The following is a 21,025-nucleotide window of genomic DNA, read 5'->3' as shown; positions in this document are numbered from 1 at the left end:
CTAAGCTAAATATTCTAAATCATCAAATACTTCTAGATTGATTATCAGAAATTGGTCTAGCTGGCAATACTCTACAATGGTTCACATCATTTCTTAACAGGAGCTACCAAGTCTCATTCAATAATAACGTATCAAAGAAAATTGACCTCAAAACTGGAGTACCACATGGATCTGCATTATCTGCCACTCTCTTTAATATTTACCTTTTACCAATCTGCCAACTACTAGATGATCTTCAAATAACATACTACCTCTATGCAGATGATATACAACTTCTTATTCCTATAAAAAAATCCATTGATGAAACATACAAAGATACTTCCATGATTCTTGATGCACTAAAACAACTCCTTTCAAATTTAAAACTAATAATCAATATTGATAAAACTGAATTAATCATCATGAACAAAAAACCCAACTTAATTCCACCACCTCAATTCACCACTAACAATCAAATCAACTTTATTTCCCCTGTCAATCACGCCAGAAATCTTGGAATTATCATGGATAGGAACCTATACTACAATATACACATAACAACTAAAATCAAAAAAGGATATCATAAGCTCCTAGTTCTCAGATGTTTAAAACCTTTTTTAAATTCAATGGACTTCAGAACTGTCTTGCAACTTATAATTTTCTCAACAATAGACTATTGTAATTCTCTTCTGATTGGCCTTCCATCAACAAGCATCAAACCTCTGCAGATTCTTCAGAATTCAGCAGCTAAAATTTTAACAGGAACAAAAAAATATGTTCACATCACCCCAATACTAATGTCGCTTCATTGGCTTCCTATTAAATCTCGAATAGATTATAAGATCCTGATCATCACTCACAAATTAATACATGCTGATCATCATAAACATACTAGTTTGAAAATCACTCCACAAATTACCAGAACAAATCTTCGATCTAACAACACTTCTTGTCTAAAAATTCCTCCCATTAAAGATGCTAGACTATCAACTACTAGAAACAGAGCATTCTCCATTGCTTCCCCCAAAAAATGGAACTCTCTACCGCCTTATTTAAGAACTCAATCTAACATCAAAAAGTTCAAGAAGGACCTAAAAACTTTCCTCTTTCATACCGTCTACATCAATGATCATCCTTAACAACAATTCATCTACAATCAATTCAACCATTCAAACCCAAACAAGAAAAAAACAGTAACTACAACTGACATCAACCTTAAGTATTACAATTTCAGAAATTTAATATGAAGCCCTCCTTTAAGATGAATTAATACTATTTTTGTTACTTTCCTTTTTACATCTTTCCCTTCTCCCCCTCTTTCATCCCACCATCCTCCTCTACCTATCATTTCACTATTGTTATTGTTTTCTTCTTTTGCAACTATGTATAATTTATCTGATTGTTGTTTTGATTCTGTAAACCGAATGACAGTATATAAAAACGAATAAATAAATAAGCTGAGTGCTTGCGTGGCTGCACAGCACTTCTCTGAAGTAGTTGCTCACACCCCACCTTATATGGCACAGGATTGACCCTGGTGAGAGCGCAAAAAGCAATGGATCCCGTTCTTTGGCCATCGCTGAATTCTTTCCATCCGTGCTGATACTAAGAAGAGATTCAAAACCTGCTGGGGCACTTTTAGTAGGCTGATCTAGCAATGCCCAAGTCAGCCTATGCAAGTGCTGCTGATACATTTTTTTATTTTTTTTTGATTAATAGTTTTTATTGCTGATAATGACAGGTGATAACATGGAAAACATATACAAACAAATCAGCATATTTTTCTATTATACAGCAATAGATAATACACCATAAGATAAGAAAACTCCAGAATGTTCCCCCCCCTCCCCCAGTGCCTGCACAGATGAAAAGGAGCAGCCAGCAGCAACAACAAAAGGATGGGCTCCAATGCTGTGTGAGAATGCTTGCTTTCTGTCCCCTATGGGCCGAAATATAATATTGGGCCAGGCTGGGTCCCCTACCCTTGATGCCATCCATGCTGCCCCCGGGATTGCAATATAGAGAGGCAATATGCCAGGTAAATAAAAAATAATTTGAGCCACTGGGCTGGCTCACAGTTATATACTGCAGGGAAAGATGGGGGAGGGATGAAGCAACAAATCCCGCCCCTTCCTCCACACATCTTTTAACATTTCAACCTCCCTCTTCTATAGTCAGCAGCAGGATAGCAGTGACTGACAGCAGTGCTTCCAATATACTCTTCCTTCTGCAGCGAGAGCCTCTTACTCCCGCTTAATTCAAATTCGGGCAGATACAGTTCCGGCGCGCGCACAGGGCACTCTCCTGTGTGCGCGATTCTGTATTTAAATGAGGCCCGGCGGTAAAAACAGGCAAAAGGAGGCGCTAGGGACACTAGCACGTCCCTAGCGCCTCCTTTTGGACCGGAGCGGCGGCTGTCAGCGGGTTTGACAGCCACGGGCTCAGAAACCGGACGCCGGCAAAATTGAGCGTCCGGTTTTCGACTTTCCCAGTGCCCGAAGAAATTAGCGCCTACCTTTGGGTAGGCGCTAATTTCTGAAAGCAAAATGTGCAGCTTGGCTGCACATTTTGTTTTCTGAATCACGCGGGAATACCTAATAGGGCCATCAACATGCATTTGCATGTTGAGGGAGCTATTAGGTTCGGGGGATTGGACGTGCGTTTCGGCCCCTTACTGAATAAGGGATAACGCTAGCACGTCGAAAACTCGCATCCAATGGTGGGTTAACAGTGTGCTCCATCGGAGCGCACTGTACTTTATCAGCCCGATTGCAATCAGTTAGGGAAAGGGGAAAGACAGGAAAGCAGATGCTGGGGAAGACTGACAAGGGATAAGAATGGAAAAGAAGGAATGATACAGATGAGGGATCTTGGGTGGGGGGGGTAAAGGCGTGAGGGGACTGTGACAGGGAGAGTGAAGGAAGTGGGTGAGGGGATTATGGGGGGTGGGAGTGAAGTTGGCGAGGGGATCGAGTGAAGGAGGGGATTGTAGGGAGGTAGGATCGAGGTGAGTGTGGGGGGATTGCTCTCTTTCTTCTCCATCCTGCCACCCCCCTATCCCTTCTCCCACAACAAAAACAACCAAGATTCAGCAGGCCCAACATAGTTCCATACTAAGTTGGGGCCACAGAGCCTTTGTTGTTTTTCTTGAGGCAGATCTCTCTTCCTGGCTACCAGACCTCTTTTCTTTCTTTCCTGCTTCCCCTTCAGCCTCCTTCTTTCTCTTCAGAAAAAGCAAATGTTTCTTACCTGTAACAGGTGTTATCATAGGACAGCAGGATGTTAGTCTTCACATATGGGTGACATCATCAGGATGGAGCCCAATCACGGAAAACTTCTATCAAAGTTTCCAGAACTTTGACTGGCCCCTATTGGCATGCCCAGCATGGCACTAACCCTGCAGCCAGCAGGGGTCCCCCTTCAGTCTTATTTGATAGCTACAGGAAGTGCCGAAAAAATAAAACAACAAAACGTTACGAACCCAACACCGTGGGGTGGCGGGCGGGTTTCGTGAAGACTAACATCCTGCTGTCCTGTGAGAACACCTGTTACAGGTAAGCAACATTTGCTTTCTCACAGGACAAGCAGGATGGTAGTCTTCACATATGGGTGAGTACCGAGCTGAGGATGTCCAAACATGCACCAAATGTACCCAACGGCATGCAACAGGCACAAGAACTGGGGTGGAATTTGGTGAAGGGCATCCTGAACCCCACCGGTCAGGTGGAAGGGTGTAGGTACGTCACGTTGGAAATAAGTGACGCAGGACAGACTGACCGAAGATGGAATCTAGTCTTCCGGCTTTGTCCAAGCAACAGTGGGCTGCGAAAGTATGGAGAGAACTCCAGGTGGCAGCCCTGCAAATGTCAGGAAGCGGCACCGATTGCAGGTGTGCTACTGAAGTCACCATGGCCCTCACAGAGTGCGCTTTAACACGGTCTTGAAAAGGAATGCCTGCTTGCTGATAGCAAAAAGAGATGCAGTCTGCCAACCAGGAGGAGAGAGTCTGCTTACCCACAGGTTGCCCTAATTTGTTGGGATGGAAAGATACGAACAACTGAGTGCTCTTCCTGTGGGCAACTGTACAGTCCAGATAGAAAGCTAGAGCCCGTTTACAGTCAAGAGTATGCAGAGCCTGTTCCCCTGGATTGGAATGGGGCCTGGGAAAGAAGGTAGGTAGTATGGATTGATTAATGTGAAACTCCGAAACTACCTTAGGTAAAAACTTGGGGTGAGTGTGGAGTACCACCCGGTCCTGCAGGAGTTTAGTGTACAGCGGATAGGTAACTAGGGCCTGTAACTCACTAACCCTGCAAGCTGAAGTGATAGCCAAAAGGAAAAATCACTTTCCAGGTGAGATAACGTAGATCACAGGAATGGAGAGGCTCGAATGGTGATTTCATGAGCCGACCGACAACCAGATTAAGGTCCCAAGAAGGGGCCAGAGGGCGTAAAGGTGGCTTGATATTTATTTAAGCCTTTTTTAAGCGAATTTTATTTATCGAGCAAGCCCTTCAAAAAGCGTGTTACAAGGGGTTGTACCGATATAGGAACATCCCCGACACCTTTATGGAAGGCGGCTATCGCACTGACATGCATTCTGATGGAAGAGGTCTTTAGACCTGATTCTGACAAATGCCAGAATAGTCCAAAAACCTTGGAATTGGACAGGAAAAGGGATCAAGGGACAGCGAGGTGCACCATGATGTGTACCTTTTCCATTAATAGGAATAAGATTTTCTTGTGGAAGGCTTCCGTGAAGCAATCAGGACACGAGAAACCGAATCTGAAAGGTTAAGTGGTTGAAGGATTACCCTTTCAACATCCATGCAGTCAGAGACAAGGCCTGAAGGTTGGGATGGGGTAGGCATCCGTTGTTTTGAGTGATCAGATGCGGGTCCGTTCCCAAGGGAATGTGCCTGCGGATGGAGAGATCCTGAAGTATGGGAAACCATACTTGGCGTGGCCAGTGAGGTGCTATCAGGATCATGGTTCCCTTGTCCTGACGTAGCTTCTCGAGAGTCTTCGAGAGAAGAGGAAGTGGAGGGAACGCATAGAGCAGACCGGTTGCCCACGAGAGGGAGAATGCATCTCTGGGCGGAGAGTGCTCGCTTCGAATGAGGGAGCAGAAATTGTCAACTTTGTGGTTCTGAGGGGACGCAAAGAGGTCTGTCTGGGGGTATCCCCATTGTCGGAAGATTGAAGTCGCTACCGAGAGGTTGAGAGACCAGTCGTGTGGTTGCAAGACGCGACTCAGTTTGTCTGCCAATACATTGTCCACTCCCAGCAAGTAGGTGGCCCTGAGGTACATCGAGTGGTAGAGCGCTTCCGCCCAAATCTGCGCAGCTTCCTGACACAGAAGGAAGGAGCCTGTGCCTCCCTGCTTGTTGATGTACCACGTGGCCACCTGGTTGTCTGTCTGAATCAGGATGACGTGATTTGATAGGCGTTCCTGAAAGGCCCTGAGAGCATATCGCATTGCTCGAAGTTCCAGGAAGTTTATTTGATGTTTGGCTTCCCCTGGAGACCAAAACCCTTGTGTCTGCAGATTGTCCACGAGGGCTCCCCACCCGAGGTTGGAAGCGTCGGTGGTGAGAATGAGTTGAGGATCTGGCACTTGAAAGGGTAGTCCCTGGAGGAGATTGTTCTGATCTTTCCACCAGGCAAGAGACAGACGGAGTGAGTCGGTGATGTGGACAATGGTCGACAGAGGCTGAACAGCTTGAATCCATTGTAACCTCAGAGTCCAATGCATGAGTCTCATGGCCAAGCGGGCCATTGGTGTGACATGGACTGAGGATGCCATGTGTCCCAGAAGGACGAGGAATTGGAGAGCTGTTGCTGTATGTTGAGACTGCAACTAGTGAGCGAGAGACACGAGTGTTAGCGCTTGTTGTTGAGGTAGAAAGGCTTTTGCCTGCAAGGTGTCCAAGTCTGCTCCAATGAAAGACAAGGTTTGAGATGGGATTAAATAGGATTTTCCGTAATTGACGAGAAACCCTAGCGAAATTAGAGTGTGTAGGGTGAAATTGAGGGACGACCGAGCGGCTTGCTGGGTTGGAGCTCTGATTAACCAGTCGTCCAGATAGGGGTAGACGTGAACACCTTCTTTCCTGAGGAAAGCTGCGACAACCACAAGGCATTTGGTGAAGGCTCGTGGTGCAGACGCTAGGCTGAACGGAAGCACTCGGTATTGATAGTGCTTGGGGCCTACTAAAAACCTGAGGTATTTGCGATGAGTTGGAGTTATCGCAATGTATGTGTATGCGTCCTGGAGATCTAGAGAGCAGAGCCAGTCTCCTCTTTGTAGAAGAGGTAGAAGCGACTCCAAGGTTACCATCTTGAACTTTTCCCGCTGGAGGTACTTGTTGAGAGCACGTAGGTCCAGAATTGGACGAACTCCCCCGGATATTTTGGGGATCAGAAAGTACCGGGAATAGAACCCTAGGCCTTGCTGCGAGAGTGGGACTGGTTCTATTGCTTTTAACTGGAGAAGGAGGGAAACCTGATCCAGAAGGATAGAGTGGTCGGATGTTCCCCCACATCCGCAGAGGTGGTGAGTCCAGTGGCAGAGCGAGAAAGTTCAGGTGGTAACCCTGAGCAATGATTGCTAGCATCCATTGGTCGGTTGTGATTGATTGCCACCTGTTGTGAAAGTGTTGTGAAAGTGGCATAATCGACCTCCCACTGGTATGCTTGGCAGAGGAATAAGCCTGCTGCTCTCCAAGTGGAAGTCAAAAACCTGAAGCAGGCCCCGGCTGGGGAGCTGCTTGTGATTTTTGCTTTCGAGCTTGGTGAGGCTGAGGCTTTTGGTAAGGCCTCGTAGTTCAGGACCTTGCTGGTGGAGGATAAGCCTTCCTCGGATGGTAGAACGACTTCTTAGAGTCCTTTCTGAAGGGCTGTCTTAAGGAGAAGTCGGAAGGTATTGATGAAAGCTGTTTAAGGGTCTCATGATGCTCCTTTAATTCAGCCACCATTCACTGGATCTGTTCACCGAACAGATTGTCTCCTACACATGGTAGGTCAGATAGCCGGTCTTGTACTTCTGGGCGAAGGTCAGAAGATTTGAGCCAGGCCCATCGTCTTGCCGAAAATAGCAGCTGCAGACACTCTAGTAGAGGTGTCGAAGATATCATAAGATGTCCTAATCATGTTTTCCTGCCTCAAAACCCTTGTTTACAAGGGTTTGAAACTGGTCTTGGAATTGTTCAGGCAGGGTTTCAGAGAAGTCCTGTATCTGCTTGAAGATGACCCTATTATATTGGGTCATATAAAGTTGGTAAGCCGCAATTCGGGAGATGAGCATGGCCCCTTGGAACACTCGACCAATATTGTCTAGGAATTTCTGTTCCTTAACAGGTGGGGTAGATGAGTGAGGCTTCGACCTTTTTGCCTTCTTTTGAGCCGACTCTACCACAACTGGGTGGTGGTTGAGCTGAGATTTTTGAAAGCCAGGGGCTGACTGTACTAAATAGGTAGTGTCAGCCTTTCTGTGTACTGGAGCAATGGATCCAGGGTTCTCCCAGTTCTTTTTGAGGAGGTCAAGAACAACTTATTCACCCCCTGTATATTTATACTCCTACTCCTTTAACAATAACAATAACCATATACTTTTCCCTTGAACCATAGTTAACCTTGTTACTTAGATGTTACTGTTCCTCTCGTTTCTCTCCTCCTACTTGTTGGGGTCTCCTTCCGACCCCCAGTTACTCTTAACTTCCCATCTCCCCCCCCCCCCCCCCCCCGTTATTTGTAATTTCCACCTTTTTGTTATCATGTAAACTGACATGATGTGTATTTTAATGTCGGTATAGAAAAACTGTTAAATAAATAAAAAATAAATAAACTTGATGAATGGGAATAGAAGTGATCACTTTGGGGGGCATCCAGGAATTGGAGCAACTCCAACATCTGGTGCCTATCATCCTGTTCCGTCTGAAGTTGAAAGGGGACCAACTCAGACATTTCCTTCACAAAATTAATGAAAGAAAGGTCCTTTGGAGGAGAACGCTTTCTACTTTCAGAAGGAGAAGGAGGAGAAGGTAAGCCGATGGACGTATCAGCACCGATGGATGAAATGGTGGCGAGGGACGAATTGGCATCGATGGCTGAGGTAGAACTCCCAATGTAGGAATGCAGAACGATGTTTCTCCTCCCGATGAAGTTGTCAACGGGGAGGGCACCAGAGCCATCGGAGACCCAGGAACCACCGGTGGAAGGGGGGACATGAGCGCCTCCATCCGGGATAGTAGTGGTGCCAGCGCTGCTGCAATCGGGTCGGTGACTGGTTCCACCCTCGGTGCCGGTGTCTGTGCCGGAGGAACCTGGAGCCATTGCATCGCCTTGTCGATGGCCTCTTGAACCAGCCAGTCCAGTTCTTCTCGGAGACCTGGAGCAAGCAGCCCCGGCTTCGGAACAGAAGAGGGAGGCAGAGGCACAGTCGGAGGGACCAACTTTACAGGCGGAATCGCGACTCCCAAACCCCAATCGGGTGAGGGTGGCCTCGGTGACCCGGTCGCAGGAATGGTCAGTGCCTTTCCTGGATGGGGCTTCTTCAAAGGCAGCTTGGACGGTGGCAAGGTCGATGATTTTCTCCCTCGACGGTCCGAGTCCTACGATGTCGATGTTTCTCCCTGCGATCCCCTCGATCCTGAGGGGGAGTAGCGGGCGGCGATGGCCGTAAAGACGTCGATGGCGGACGGTCACCAGACGTGGACGATGCTGGCGCGAAGACGACGATGCCGGTTCCGATGACGTCGATGCGATGGACGGCATCGGGGTCTGAGCACGAAAGAGGAGTTCCATCTTCTCCATTCTGGCTTTGCGACCTTTTGGTGTCATGAGGGCACATTTGGTGCAAGTCAGGACATCATGCTCACGGCCTAAACACATTACACAGATTCCATGAGGGTCTGTGATAGACATGGTGCGAGTACAGTCCGGGCACAGACGGAACCCCGACACCATGGCCATAGAAAAAAATCGAGCCGCGGTACAGTCGACGGCCAGTAGGCTGCGAGGGCCTAACTCGACGGTAGATGGTCAAAAAACTTACCGGAGTACCGCGACCTGAGAAATGTTAGAGGAGGGACCCCTGTGAGGCAATTTAAGTTTAATTAATTCCGTGAGAAAAATTCCTGTCAGGAATCTCTTCAGAGCTCCTAAACCGCGAGGCTACTGCTGCGCGGAAAAAAAGAAGACTGAAGGTGGACCCCTGCTGGCTGCAGGGTTAGTGCCATGCTGGGCATGCCCAGTAGGGGCCAGTCAAAGTTCTGGAAACTCTGATAGAAGTTTTCCATGATTGGGCTCCATCCTGATGATGTCACCCATATGTGAGGACTACCATCCTGCTTGTCCTGTGAGAATCACCTATATTCCCATCATCCTTCAGCATCCCACCTCTCCCCATTCCCACTCTCTCCCCTATCTCCTCCATTCTTCAGTACCCTACATTTCTCCCCCATGCCCTTCTCCCTCTTCAGTACCCAACATCCTTCCCCCACTACCTCATGCTCTCACCCATTTTTCCCAAACCCCTCCTCTCTTCTTGTTCGCATCCACTTCCTCTTGCTCTCTTGTCCCTGTTCCCTTCTCCCACCTGCCCACACACCTACCATCTCCCAGAAGGAAAAGCCGAAGGCTCAGCAGCCCCAACATAATACTATATTATATTATGTGGGTGCCATCAAGCCTCTCATCTTTTTTTATGGGGCATGTTATGTAAAGTAACAGCCCTCACTCCCCACAAGAATAATGATTGTGGCCTGGCTTAGTCAATGAAGAACTGCATGTCTGTTTCTAGTGTTCCAGTGTAGCACTGCATGCAAAATCTGGCTTCTTGAGGTTACCATTCTAGTTTTTGTCTGCATATTTCTGTTTTTAATTGTGATCATTTATTTTGCATTTGTTGAGATTCATTTTGCATGTGTGACAAATTTAGAGTATTTTGCTAGCATTTAGTTTCTGTGTAGGGGTCTGCAGCAGATTTCCCAACAGAAGGTGTATTGGTGTTCTAGGGCCTGGTGTAATATTTGCAATGATGCCTAATCATAGGTAGAGTTGCTGCTTTTGGAGTCTTGTGAGCTACTGCTGCTGTAGTATGGTAGGTTTGCTGCATATGTGCTCAGTGGTTTTTTTTTTCCCAGGATTTTGTATTTCACAATGTGCCTGATAAGAGGAAATTTGTATTTCTGTTCTCTCTCTCCATATATAGTACAGAATCATCACTTCGTGCTGGTATTTCTATTGCTAATGCTGTTTTTGTAGTTTTCTTTTACTACTATGTCTGGTTTTCTAGCAACAAGCATTTAATAAGTCTGGGAATAAATTATACTCTATGATTTATGTGAAGAATATAATGTAAGACATAATGACTGACTGTAAATGTAATTCGAAAAAACTTGCCGTGGGAATGTGGGTGGAGCTTGGTTGCCCCCCCGCCCACATCCAAAAAGGATTCTGCTACCTCTATCATTCCTTCTGGAATTATTTTCATAACCTAACTCATATAATCAATATTCATTATTATCCTGGGATCTGCTATTCTAGCCTGTGTGTGAGTCTAGTGTACAGTGTATAAGAGTGAAGTGTACCGAGGCCTATCAGAGAGGGAAATACAGGATTCGGGTCCCTTCCTGTTTAGGTGCATTTACCATGTCCACAAACGGCATTACACGGAAAAGCTAGGAAGAGAAAAAGTATCCAAATCAGCATTCTTCTTTAAGCAGAAAGACTGATGTAACAAAAGCATAAATCCTGGGGTAAAAGAAGAGGCAAAGGGAAGCATAGGCTCACATAGGGAGACTGCAGACCCAGACAATGCCCCTGAATCAAATCTAGCAGCATGATCTGTGCCTCTTCTAAGACAGCAGGTAACAAAACAGGAAGCCCCATTTCTAAAATGTCCATGGGCCCATGTGTTTCCAAAATGGTCACCATTCCAGCAATGGCTGAATTTCTGCTACTGGGAACTCTTCTAAGTCTAACCTTGAGTGCAGTCTGTCTCTGCAGAGCAGCCAAATCCTGTCCTTTGGCACCCTATTTCTCCTCTGAATAAGAGTGGCAATGATCGCTGGTGACTGCCAACATTGTGGTGCAGATCACGCGCTGCACAAGATCCAGCATGCTTTATGCACCAGGCTAGAGCTGATATAACTGCTCCTTCTTGGCCTGAACTCACCACCTTTGTGGAGGCAACCAGCCAAACCAGAATAGGCTCCCCACCAGCTGCTTGATCCTCTTGCTGCTGCTTCAACTAACTTTTCTCATTTTTTTTTTAAACTTTATTGAGAGGCTGCCCCAGATGCCAGAGGAGGGAGGATAGTAGAAGAAGAGAAAGTAGAAAAGGGGGGAGGAGGTGGAGGGAAGCAAAGAAGAGATTTAATGGAAGCCAGCCCCCTCTGTTCAGAGGATACTGTCTCTTTATCTGGGAACCCCCTGGTACAAATTTCCAATTTACCTGAAGAGAAGCAGCTCTAGAAATGTTGCCCCCAAGAGTCCAAAAATCTGTCAGGCCCAAGACTTAATTCCAGAAGCATGGGTATGCTACCGTACCATCTGCTGGAAGTAGAGAATACTGGCAGGCTGAGGTAAGCATGGGATCCTACATAGGATGACATCAAACCAGCTGCTCGCTGCCTCTATCTCCTGGGTAGGGGAGTATAACCCACTTATCCAGACTAGCTTGGTGGGATGAAGAAGCAGCAGGCATTTTTGCCCAAATATGGACCTGTAGAGTTTATTTTTAAAAAGTACCTTAGTAGTTTTTTGTACTTATTTACATATTTTAATTAAAAAGAAAAATTTTTATACTGATATTATATAGTTACTAGTCCTTTGTGTTTACATACCATCACTCCCTATTGTTACTTTCCAGAAAGGTACTAATACTTAAGAATGTTATAGCATGACTATAAACTACATCTGATTTTCAGCCTGTTTCACATAACTATGCCAAACCACTCGGCTCTGACAAGCAAAACGTACTTATGGAAGCAAGTCAGTCTCTTGAGGGTAGACAGCACATTGTATATGTCATCATCATCTGCTTCTTCTCCCTAGGAAGAAAAAAACAGATCACATTTAACATACTGCCTTCAAACCCCCCACCCCTTCCCGTTTATCCTATCATTGAAATATCTTTTATTATTCACTTATATTTTCTGGTAATATCTTTTGCTCATTCTATTCTGAACTGAGGAAGAGTATTCATTATTGAAAACTAGTCAAAAATGTATTATTAGTTCAATAAAGTATCACCTTATATATTTTTGGTTTGGTTTTTTTGTTTGTTAACCCTTCTGTGTATTCAAGTGGACTAACATGGTAGCCACACTACATGGGCTGTGACTTCCACTGTAATTTCCTAAAAGGAGGAGAGGGTTGTAGATGCCAGAGGAAGGGGAGAGGAATGAAGTGTGGGAGGTGAAGGTGACCTGTATTCATTTTTGTAGTAGTGTTGCTACCATGTTAGAAGGGTTATGTGAGCATAGTGACTTTGGTGAAAGATAAGTCGTGCAGCTGAATTTAAGACAGACTGAAGTGGAGAGAGATGGCATGTTGGGAGACCTCCGAGGAGCAGGTTGCAATAGTCTAAGCGGGAGGAGATGAGGGTTCTAGTAGTGTGTTCAGAAAGGTCGTATTTTGGCAATGTTATAAATTCTAATTGTTAGCCCACACATGTTGACAGAAAAATATAAGTACTGGAACAGTTGATACTGCCAACTTCATAGCTGATATTTAATTTCCAAGAAATCAAAAGTTGCTTACCAGTAACAGGTGTTTTCTGAGGACAGCAGGATATAAGTCCTCAGAGCTGGGTGATGTTATTCGACAGAACCAGTGTACAGTGATACAGTCTTCCAGCTGTCTCAACTGAACCTGTGTTCACCATCCCACATCACAGCCGTTGTGTAGGACCCCTTTCAGTTCTTTAGTTAGCTAAACATGAATGAAAACCAATTCCTGAGAGACATAGGTTGATCCGGTGAGGACCTACATCCTGAACACCTGTTATAAGTAATCAACTTTGATTTCTCTGAAAACAGTTAACAGTGCCAACTGGCAAAAATATTTTTGTTGGCAATAGGCTTTTTTTTTTTTTACAATTTTTTAAATGTATTTTCATATTTTATTATTTTACCAAAGGCAACCTAGGAATACAAATAGGCCCTTGGGGGGGCCTGGTGTTGGATTCTAACACTCAAATAAACCTTCCAAGACTGTCTTTACTCAAACAGGGATGGGATGTGAATGTGTGAACTGAACTCCACATTGCAGCTTTGCAGATATCTTCTATAGAGGCTGATGTTAGGTAGGCTACCACTGCTGCCAAGGTTTTAACACTACAAGTCATCTCATGCTCTTCCAAAGTGAAGCCTGCCCAGGCATAACAGAAATAAAAATGCAATCTATAGAACAACTAGGCAACCCCAGGTTGGACTTTCTGCTTCAGGAAGACAACTAAGGTTCTTTTGCAATCCAAACTGTGCTAGGCTTGTTCACCTTTCTGGACATATAACTTAAAGAAGAATATTGGAAGGATGATTGAATAGTTAAGGTGGAAGTCTGGCACTATCTTAGGTAGGAATTTGGGATAGATGGAGAGAACTACTCTATTTTAGATAAACTTGGCATAATGTGGATAGTTTACTAGTGCCTGGAACAAATCGATCGTGCCCTGAAATGACCACCAAAAACATGACATTCTAAGAGTCCCATGGTTCAAAAGGAGCTTGCATCAACTGGGCCAATATCTCATTAAGATCCCAAGATATAGCAATAGGCTTGAATGAAAGTTTTAAAAGAAGTAAGCCTCACATGAGCCTGACACTAAAGCTGTAAAGAGATGGGTTTATCTTCTACATGATAATTGACACACACCAATTGCACTAGGATGAATCCTCTTGAGACTGGACTCAGAGATGTAGAAGGTATTCAAGCAGTTTTTGTGTGGAGTGGAAGAAAGAACCTAAGATCTTTCCGTCACTTCAGAAATCAAAAGTCTTCCACTTGAGGTCTGATTGGATACCTGATTGCCTTTCTGGACTAGGATAATTTTGTTGGCCAAGTGATCTCTAAAAGCCTTTAGGAACACCTTTAGCTCCAGGAAATTTATTTGGTGAAGCATTTCTTGAGTGGAGCCCCTCTACATGTGCTTCTGAGCCCATGTTGAACATGTCCATGGTTAGAACAATTTGAATAGGAGGAATTTGGTAGGGTATTTCTTTTGAGATTTGCCTAGGGCAGAGAACTCTTGAGCTACTAGGTGACCCTGCTGCTTTCTCTTAGATCTTGACTGGCTTGTAGCCACTGGGATTATAGAGTCCATTGGGCTTGTCTCAAGGGAAGAGTGTTACATATACTATTGGCACTATAAGGCCCAACATTCTCAACATGGCCCAGTGCTAATATATGCTGCCTCTTTTATATCTTCCACTGCATACATCAGGATGATGATATTTTATTGTAGAAGAAAGACTTTTGCACTAGTCATGTCTAACAGAACTCCTCTGAATTCCAACTGAGATGAAAGATTCAGAATGGATTTGGGGTAATATATGACAAAACCTAGCAATTCCAATACCCGGATGGTTTTGCTCATTCACTCTTTCACATCTGAGATGTGCTCTTGACCAACTAATCATCTAGACAGGAAAACATGTATACCCCAGTTTGCAAAGTTGTACTATCACAACCATTAGACATTTTGGGAATATTCATGAAGCTGATGCTAGGCAGAAGGGCAGTACATGATACTGGATTTATTTCACTATAATAAATCTGAGATACTTCCTGCGGCTTGGAAGTATCACTATATGGGTAAAGTAGTGTGGCTGCTGTTAGTTCACTTGAACACATGGGAATAAAGGCTAACAAAAAAAAATCCTATACCTTTTTAATGGGCTAAGAATATATTTTGTTACTAGCTTTTGGGAGCTAATACGCCTTTTCTTCATTGTAAGCATTCGCTAAGTCCAGGAATAATAGCCAATCTTTTTGAAGGAAAAGAATTAAGGTGCCCAGGAAAACCATCTTGAACTTTTATCTTACAAGGAATTTGTTCAAGGCCTTAGGGTCTAGGTAGGATGAGATGGAATCCTCCTGTTTTCTTTGCAATCAAATACTTGTAATAAAATCCCCACCCACTCTCCCCTAGTGAACAAGTATACATAAACCTGGCAAGGGATTCTAAAATAGACACTGGAAAACTGGCTATGTACTCTTGGATTCAGTCAAAACTCCATCCCTGGTTTTGATTGGGAAGCTGCCTGACTCGGGAGTCCTCTGTTGTCTTGGATGAGAGCAAGACCCCTGTTGGGTATGATAAGATCCCTGTTACCAGGGATGAGAGAGTGGAGGATAACACCCCTTCAAAGGATAGAAGTGTCTCCTCGATGCTTCACTTGAATACCTCCTAAAGTGTGGCCACAGAGACAATCTGAAGCATAGAACATGGATCTAATTCAATAAACAGCTTCTTCATCTCCAAAGAGATAACGTCCCCTGCAGGGTACATCAGCAATCAGATCTTAGGATTGAAGTTCGCAGCCATGAGATCCTACAGAGGCTCTCAATGACATCTTGAAATCATCATAGGTTGATCCAACCAAGTTTTTTTTTCGCACTCCTTACACTTGTTCACTAATGATATCAGGTTATGTGATTTCTCTTCAGAGAGAAGTTGTGATAACTTCTTGACATTTTGCAGAATATTATGCAAGTACTGGCCCATGAAGAGCTGGTAAGATGCTATGCCAAAATTAAGCACAAACCTCAACCCGTTCACCAATGTATTCCAGCGTACCTTACTTGTGCACACACAAACACGAAACAATAGTATCGCTGGTCAAAGATTCATATAAATCAATCCAGCCAAGTATATGTAGGCCCCTCACTCTGAGGGTCTGTCAAAGCATACAGACTCCTAGATAGGTATGGGGCCACCTTGCTTTAATAATAAATCATTTTTGAACTTTTTTGAAAATTTTTTGCCTTTTTTCTAAAATGTCAAGCAGATTAGACAATGGTCAAACACCACCGCTTTTTATAGCATGGGAAATTCAAAAAGATACGAGAGGAACCGTCAATACTCATCTGTTCCCATATTTTGGTTGGTCTCCCTCTCCCCGACACGCGCGTGTTTCGAACCCAAAGTTCTGCCTCAGGGGGATCTCCTTCTGTATCTGTTAGAGAACGATTTGCCCAGCTTCAAAATCGCGATCTGCCTTCTTCGTCTTACTTCTTATCATTTCTCGGCGTCTTTTGAAGTGACTTAATGTTTGCAGCGGCCGCGTCCCGCCGCCCTTATATTTGAATGGCATCCCGCTGAAAGTGAGACTCTTATAGCCTGGACCGGAACTTACGTCAGCACAAACAGTTTCCCTTCACGTCCACGGTGCCTTGTCCATCTATACGATCCTCAAAGAGTATTCCCATTCAATCACAACACGTATTCACAATTCTTAGTGTTATGGCTCCACAGAGCAGTTACTTGTATAGCACAACGGGCGTTAATTCTACTCAATCCTCATCTCAAAATTAGAGATCAAGTCTGGCATGCAACTCAGAGTCCTCTGTCACGTCCGCTTATGACGTCGCCGGGTATTGTCTCCAGAGTCCATAGTCTTCCAAGTGTTAGTCATTATCAGGTTTATCCTAAATCACCGGGCCAGGTCAGTTGCCCTTCTGTTTCAAATGCAGTGGTTTAATAGCCCTCCTTCATTCGGGGTATAGGCTTCAAGAATTCTAGCTGCACGAAATATTTAGAAAGCACACCAGAATTTTACAATCACTGTAAACTGCACATCCTTTTAGAGGAATTTTACAATCACTGTAAACTGCACATCCTTTTAGAGAACTGGCATAGAAAATCAGTAGAGAGCCGGCGGGCACTAAATCAAGGAATACCAGTTTATCTTTTCATTCAAACCCGCCGGATCTATTGTGTTTGAGCCAGTAGATCCAAAACTGTTCCCGCATGTTTAAGCGGGCTTGAATGTCCCCCACCTCGTGGGCCACAACGCACTTGTTCCACAACTAGCCATTGTAGATCTACAAACTTGTGTTGAGCATTAATACAGTGCTGTACCAATGGCGCCGTGATTTTCCCAGTTTTAATACAACTTCTATGCTCTATGAGCCTGGTTCTGATCTTCCGTTTAGTCCGGCCATATACAGCAAATTACATGGGCACTGTATCACATATATGACTTTCTCTGATTCACAATCTGTGAGAGTATTCAATTTCAGGACCTTATCTGAATTGGGTACTTGCCACTGGCTACCTTTCCAAGCCAGGGTGCACATATCGCAGTGGCCACACTCTCGGTGGCCACCTGTTAGCAGGGGTGAACTGGTAGATGTAAAGGTGGATTTTACCACCATATCTCTAATATTTTGACCCCTGAAAAATGCGAATCTAGGTCCTGTGTGAAAAATCGAATGTAAAGTCAATATATGCCAGTGTGACTTGATAATGTTCATGACTATATTTGCTTGTTTGCAATGTTGAAGAGTGCATGTGAGCTTCTGTGAGAAAGGACGTTGTTGATACTGTAGTAATAAAGGCCTATTTGCATATAGCGCCCTCTTGTAGGCTTTCTTCACAATTGTATTAGGGTAACCCCGCTGGGCAAATCTCGCTATTAAATCAGGTGCTTGTACCTTAAACTCAGCTGTTGATGAACAAATACGCCGTAACCGCAAAAACTGAGAAATAGGAAGTCCATTCTTCAAGCCCAAAGGGTGATCACTTGAATATCTTAGATAGTTATTTCAATCTATTTTCTTCCTATATAAGGTAGTTTTTATGCGGTCCTCATCACGTTGGATCAAAATGTCCAAAAAAGCAATGGATTGTTGGTCTATATGTGCTGTAAATTGCAAATTGTTGTCAATTGTATTAATCCATGCTAAAAACAATTGCAATTTCGTTTCCGATGCCCCCCAGATGAAAAATATATCATCTATATACCTCTTATAAATAATGATGTATTGAAACCAGTGTGATTTATACAATTTCTCAACTTCGAACTCCACCATGTATAAATTGGCAATGTCAGGAGCTACTGTAGCCCCCATTGCCACCCCTTTTATTTGAAGGTACATTGTGTCATCGAATTTGAAAAAATTTTTGAACACTACTAATTCTAAGAGACCAAGGAGGAAACCTGAAGGAACCGAATGAGGACGGGGGCGAGACTGAAAGATCCTCTTCAACAAATCAAATGCTTCCCGTTGTGGGACGTTGGTATATAGAGCAGTCACGTCAAGGGTAACCAACCAATATTCTTCCGGTAAGTCAGAAACTTCTTCCAGAATTCGGAGCATATGCGATGTATCTTGCAAAAATGAACAAGCCTCTTTGACGTACGGCTTCAGGAAGAAATCAAGGTACATAGACAAGGGTTCTAAAATAGAGCCTTTACTGGACACTATAGGGCGTCCGGGGGGAGACCTAACATCCTTATGGACTTTAGGGAGGGTGTATAGTATTGGAATCACCGGTTGTTGGACCCTCAATGCCCGGGCTTCTCTGGAGGTCACATATCCTTCTTGCAGACCTTTTTCAACCAGTTCATCAATGGTCTGCTGTATCTCATCGGTTGGATCACTTGTTAGAACTTGATAATACTCCCTTTGTTCTAATTGTCGCAGTATCTCCAAAACAATCTTCTGTATTTTGGATCACAGTGGCCCCACCTTTGTCCGCAGGTTTTACTATAATGTGGGGATTGGCTGCAAGTTGTTTGATGGCATGATAATGATTGTATGACCAATCTGATGCTCTAGAGTAGCCACCCATTTGGCCCCGCTCTTTTAACTGACCTACATCTCTTAAAACTAACTGCATAAAGGTAGCAATGGCGGGATCGATGGGGCCCGGCGGTATCCACGTGGATCGGGGAGTTATTACAGAATGATCCAAAGACACTTGATCTTTAAAAAACAGTTGCAATTGCAATCTTCTAAAGAAGCGGTGTAGGTCAATCCTAGTTTTAAAAGAATTGTATTTGCAGAAAGGAATATAGGATAATCCCTTATCTAGCGCCTCTAGTGTCGTCTCAGATAGCTCCACTTGCGAGATATTTATTACTCCCGTATCTTGTGGTTGTGATGTCCTCCTTAAAAATCCTGTTGATTGCGATACTGCGATCGTGTTGTTGGACCTTGCCAATTGGACGATCTCGTCCCCCTGCGTCCTCTGTACGGTCTTTGGTAATTGGACTCTTTGTTTGTGCCTAAAAAAGGAGCTGGGTGAGTTGTAGTGGACTTTTTCCTTTCCTCTTCACTCCCACTGTGACTCGAATCATCCGACGAGTCTTGGAACGTGACGTGAGGGCGCCTTCTAGTTTCTTTTTTATTCCTCCAAAAATAGATGTTATCGCTTTTGTAGTCTGTTTCGTCTCTCCGGAACTTTTGAATCTTAAACTGCTTTAACTGATTTTTAATTTGTGCTATGTCCTGTTCTAATTTAGTCGGAGATGCTTCCACTGTTTCCAAATCTATAGTGTTCAAAAATTTTTTCAAATTCGATGACACAATGTACCTTCAAATAAAAGGGGTGGCAATGGGGGCTACAGTAGCTCCTGACATTGCCAATTTATACATGGTGGAGTTCGAAGTTGAGAAATTGTATAAATCACACTGGTTTCAATACATCATTATTTATAAGAGGTATATAGATGATATATTTTTCATCTGGGGGGCATCGGAAACGAAATTGCAATTGTTTTTAGCATGGATTAATACAATTGACAACAATTTGCAATTTACAGCACATATAGACCAACAATCCATTGCTTTTTTGGACATTTTGATCCAACGTGATGAGGACCGCATAAAAACTACCTTATATAGGAAGAAAATAGATTGAAATAACTATCTAAGATATTCAAGTGATCACCCTTTGGGCTTGAAGAATGGACTTCCTATTTCTCAGTTTTTGCGGTTACGGCGTATTTGTTCATCAACAGCTGAGTTTAAGGTACAAGCACCTGATTTAATAGCGAGATTTGCCCAGCGGGGTTACCCTAATACAATTGTGAAGAAAGCCTACAAGAGGGCGCTATATGCAAATAGGCCTTTATTACTACAGTATCAACAACGTCCTTTCTCACAGAAGCTCACATGCACTCTTCAACATTGCAAACAAGCAAATATAGTCATGAACATTATCAAGTCACACTGGCATATATTGACTTTACATTCGATTTTTCACACAGGACCTAGATTCGCATTTTTCAGGGGTCAAAATATTAGAGATATGGTGGTAAAATCCACCTTTACATCTACCAGTTCACCCCTGCTAACAGGTGGCCACCGAGAGTGTGGCCACTGCGATATGTGCACCCTGGCTTGGAAAGGTAGCCAGTGGCAAGTACCCAATTCAGATAAGGTCCTGAAATTGAATACTCTCACAGATTGTGAATCAGAGAAAGTCATATATGTGATACAGTGCCCATGTAATTTGCTGTATATTGGCCGGACTAAACGGAAGATCAGAACCAGGCTCATAGAGCATAGAAGTTGTATTAAAACTGGGAAAATCACGGCGCCATTGGTACAGCACTGTATTAATGCTCAACACAAGTTTGTAGATCTACAATGGCTAGTTGTGGAACAAGTGCGTTGTGGCCCACGAGGTGGGGACATTCAAGCCCGCTTAAACATGCGGGAACAGTTTTGGATCTACTGGCTCAACACAATAGATCCGGCGGGTTTGAATGAAAAGATAAACTGGTATTCCTTGATTTAGTGCCCGCCGGCTCTCTACTGATTTTCTATGCCAGTTCTCTAAAAGGATGTGCAGTTTACAGTGATTGTAAAATTCCTCTAAAAGGATGTGCAGTTTACAGTGATTGTAAAATTCTGGTGTGCTTTCTAAATATTTCGTGCAGCTAGAATTCTTGAAGCCTATACCCGAATGAAGGAGGGCTATTAAACCACTGCATTTGAAACAGAAGGGCAACTGACCTGGCCCGGTGATTTAGGATAAACCTGATAATGACTAACACTTGGAAGACTATGGACTCTGGAGACAATA

The 21,025-nt window shown here is 44.0% G+C and overlaps 1 protein-coding gene across 2 annotated transcripts in view; it reads right to left on the bottom strand.

Annotated features, from left to right (window-relative positions):
• The window catches only part of STAG1 (stromal antigen 1), an 815,655-nt gene that overhangs the window by 270,996 nt on the left and 523,634 nt on the right, over window positions 1–21,025 (bottom strand). For both annotated transcript variants that reach the window (XM_029617274.1, XM_029617273.1), the window contains one exon: window positions 11,965–12,035. In XM_029617274.1, coding sequence (XP_029473134.1) covers window positions 11,965–12,035 — 71 coding nt within the window. The remainder of the gene's footprint in view (window positions 1–11,964; window positions 12,036–21,025) is intronic.

Source organism: Rhinatrema bivittatum, chromosome 9 (assembly GCF_901001135.1).
Source record: "Rhinatrema bivittatum chromosome 9, aRhiBiv1.1, whole genome shotgun sequence".
Taxonomy (NCBI): Eukaryota; Metazoa; Chordata; class Amphibia; order Gymnophiona; family Rhinatrematidae; genus Rhinatrema; species Rhinatrema bivittatum.
Note: the sequence above shows the minus strand (reverse complement) of the source record. Positions and strands in the feature narration are given on the sequence as shown.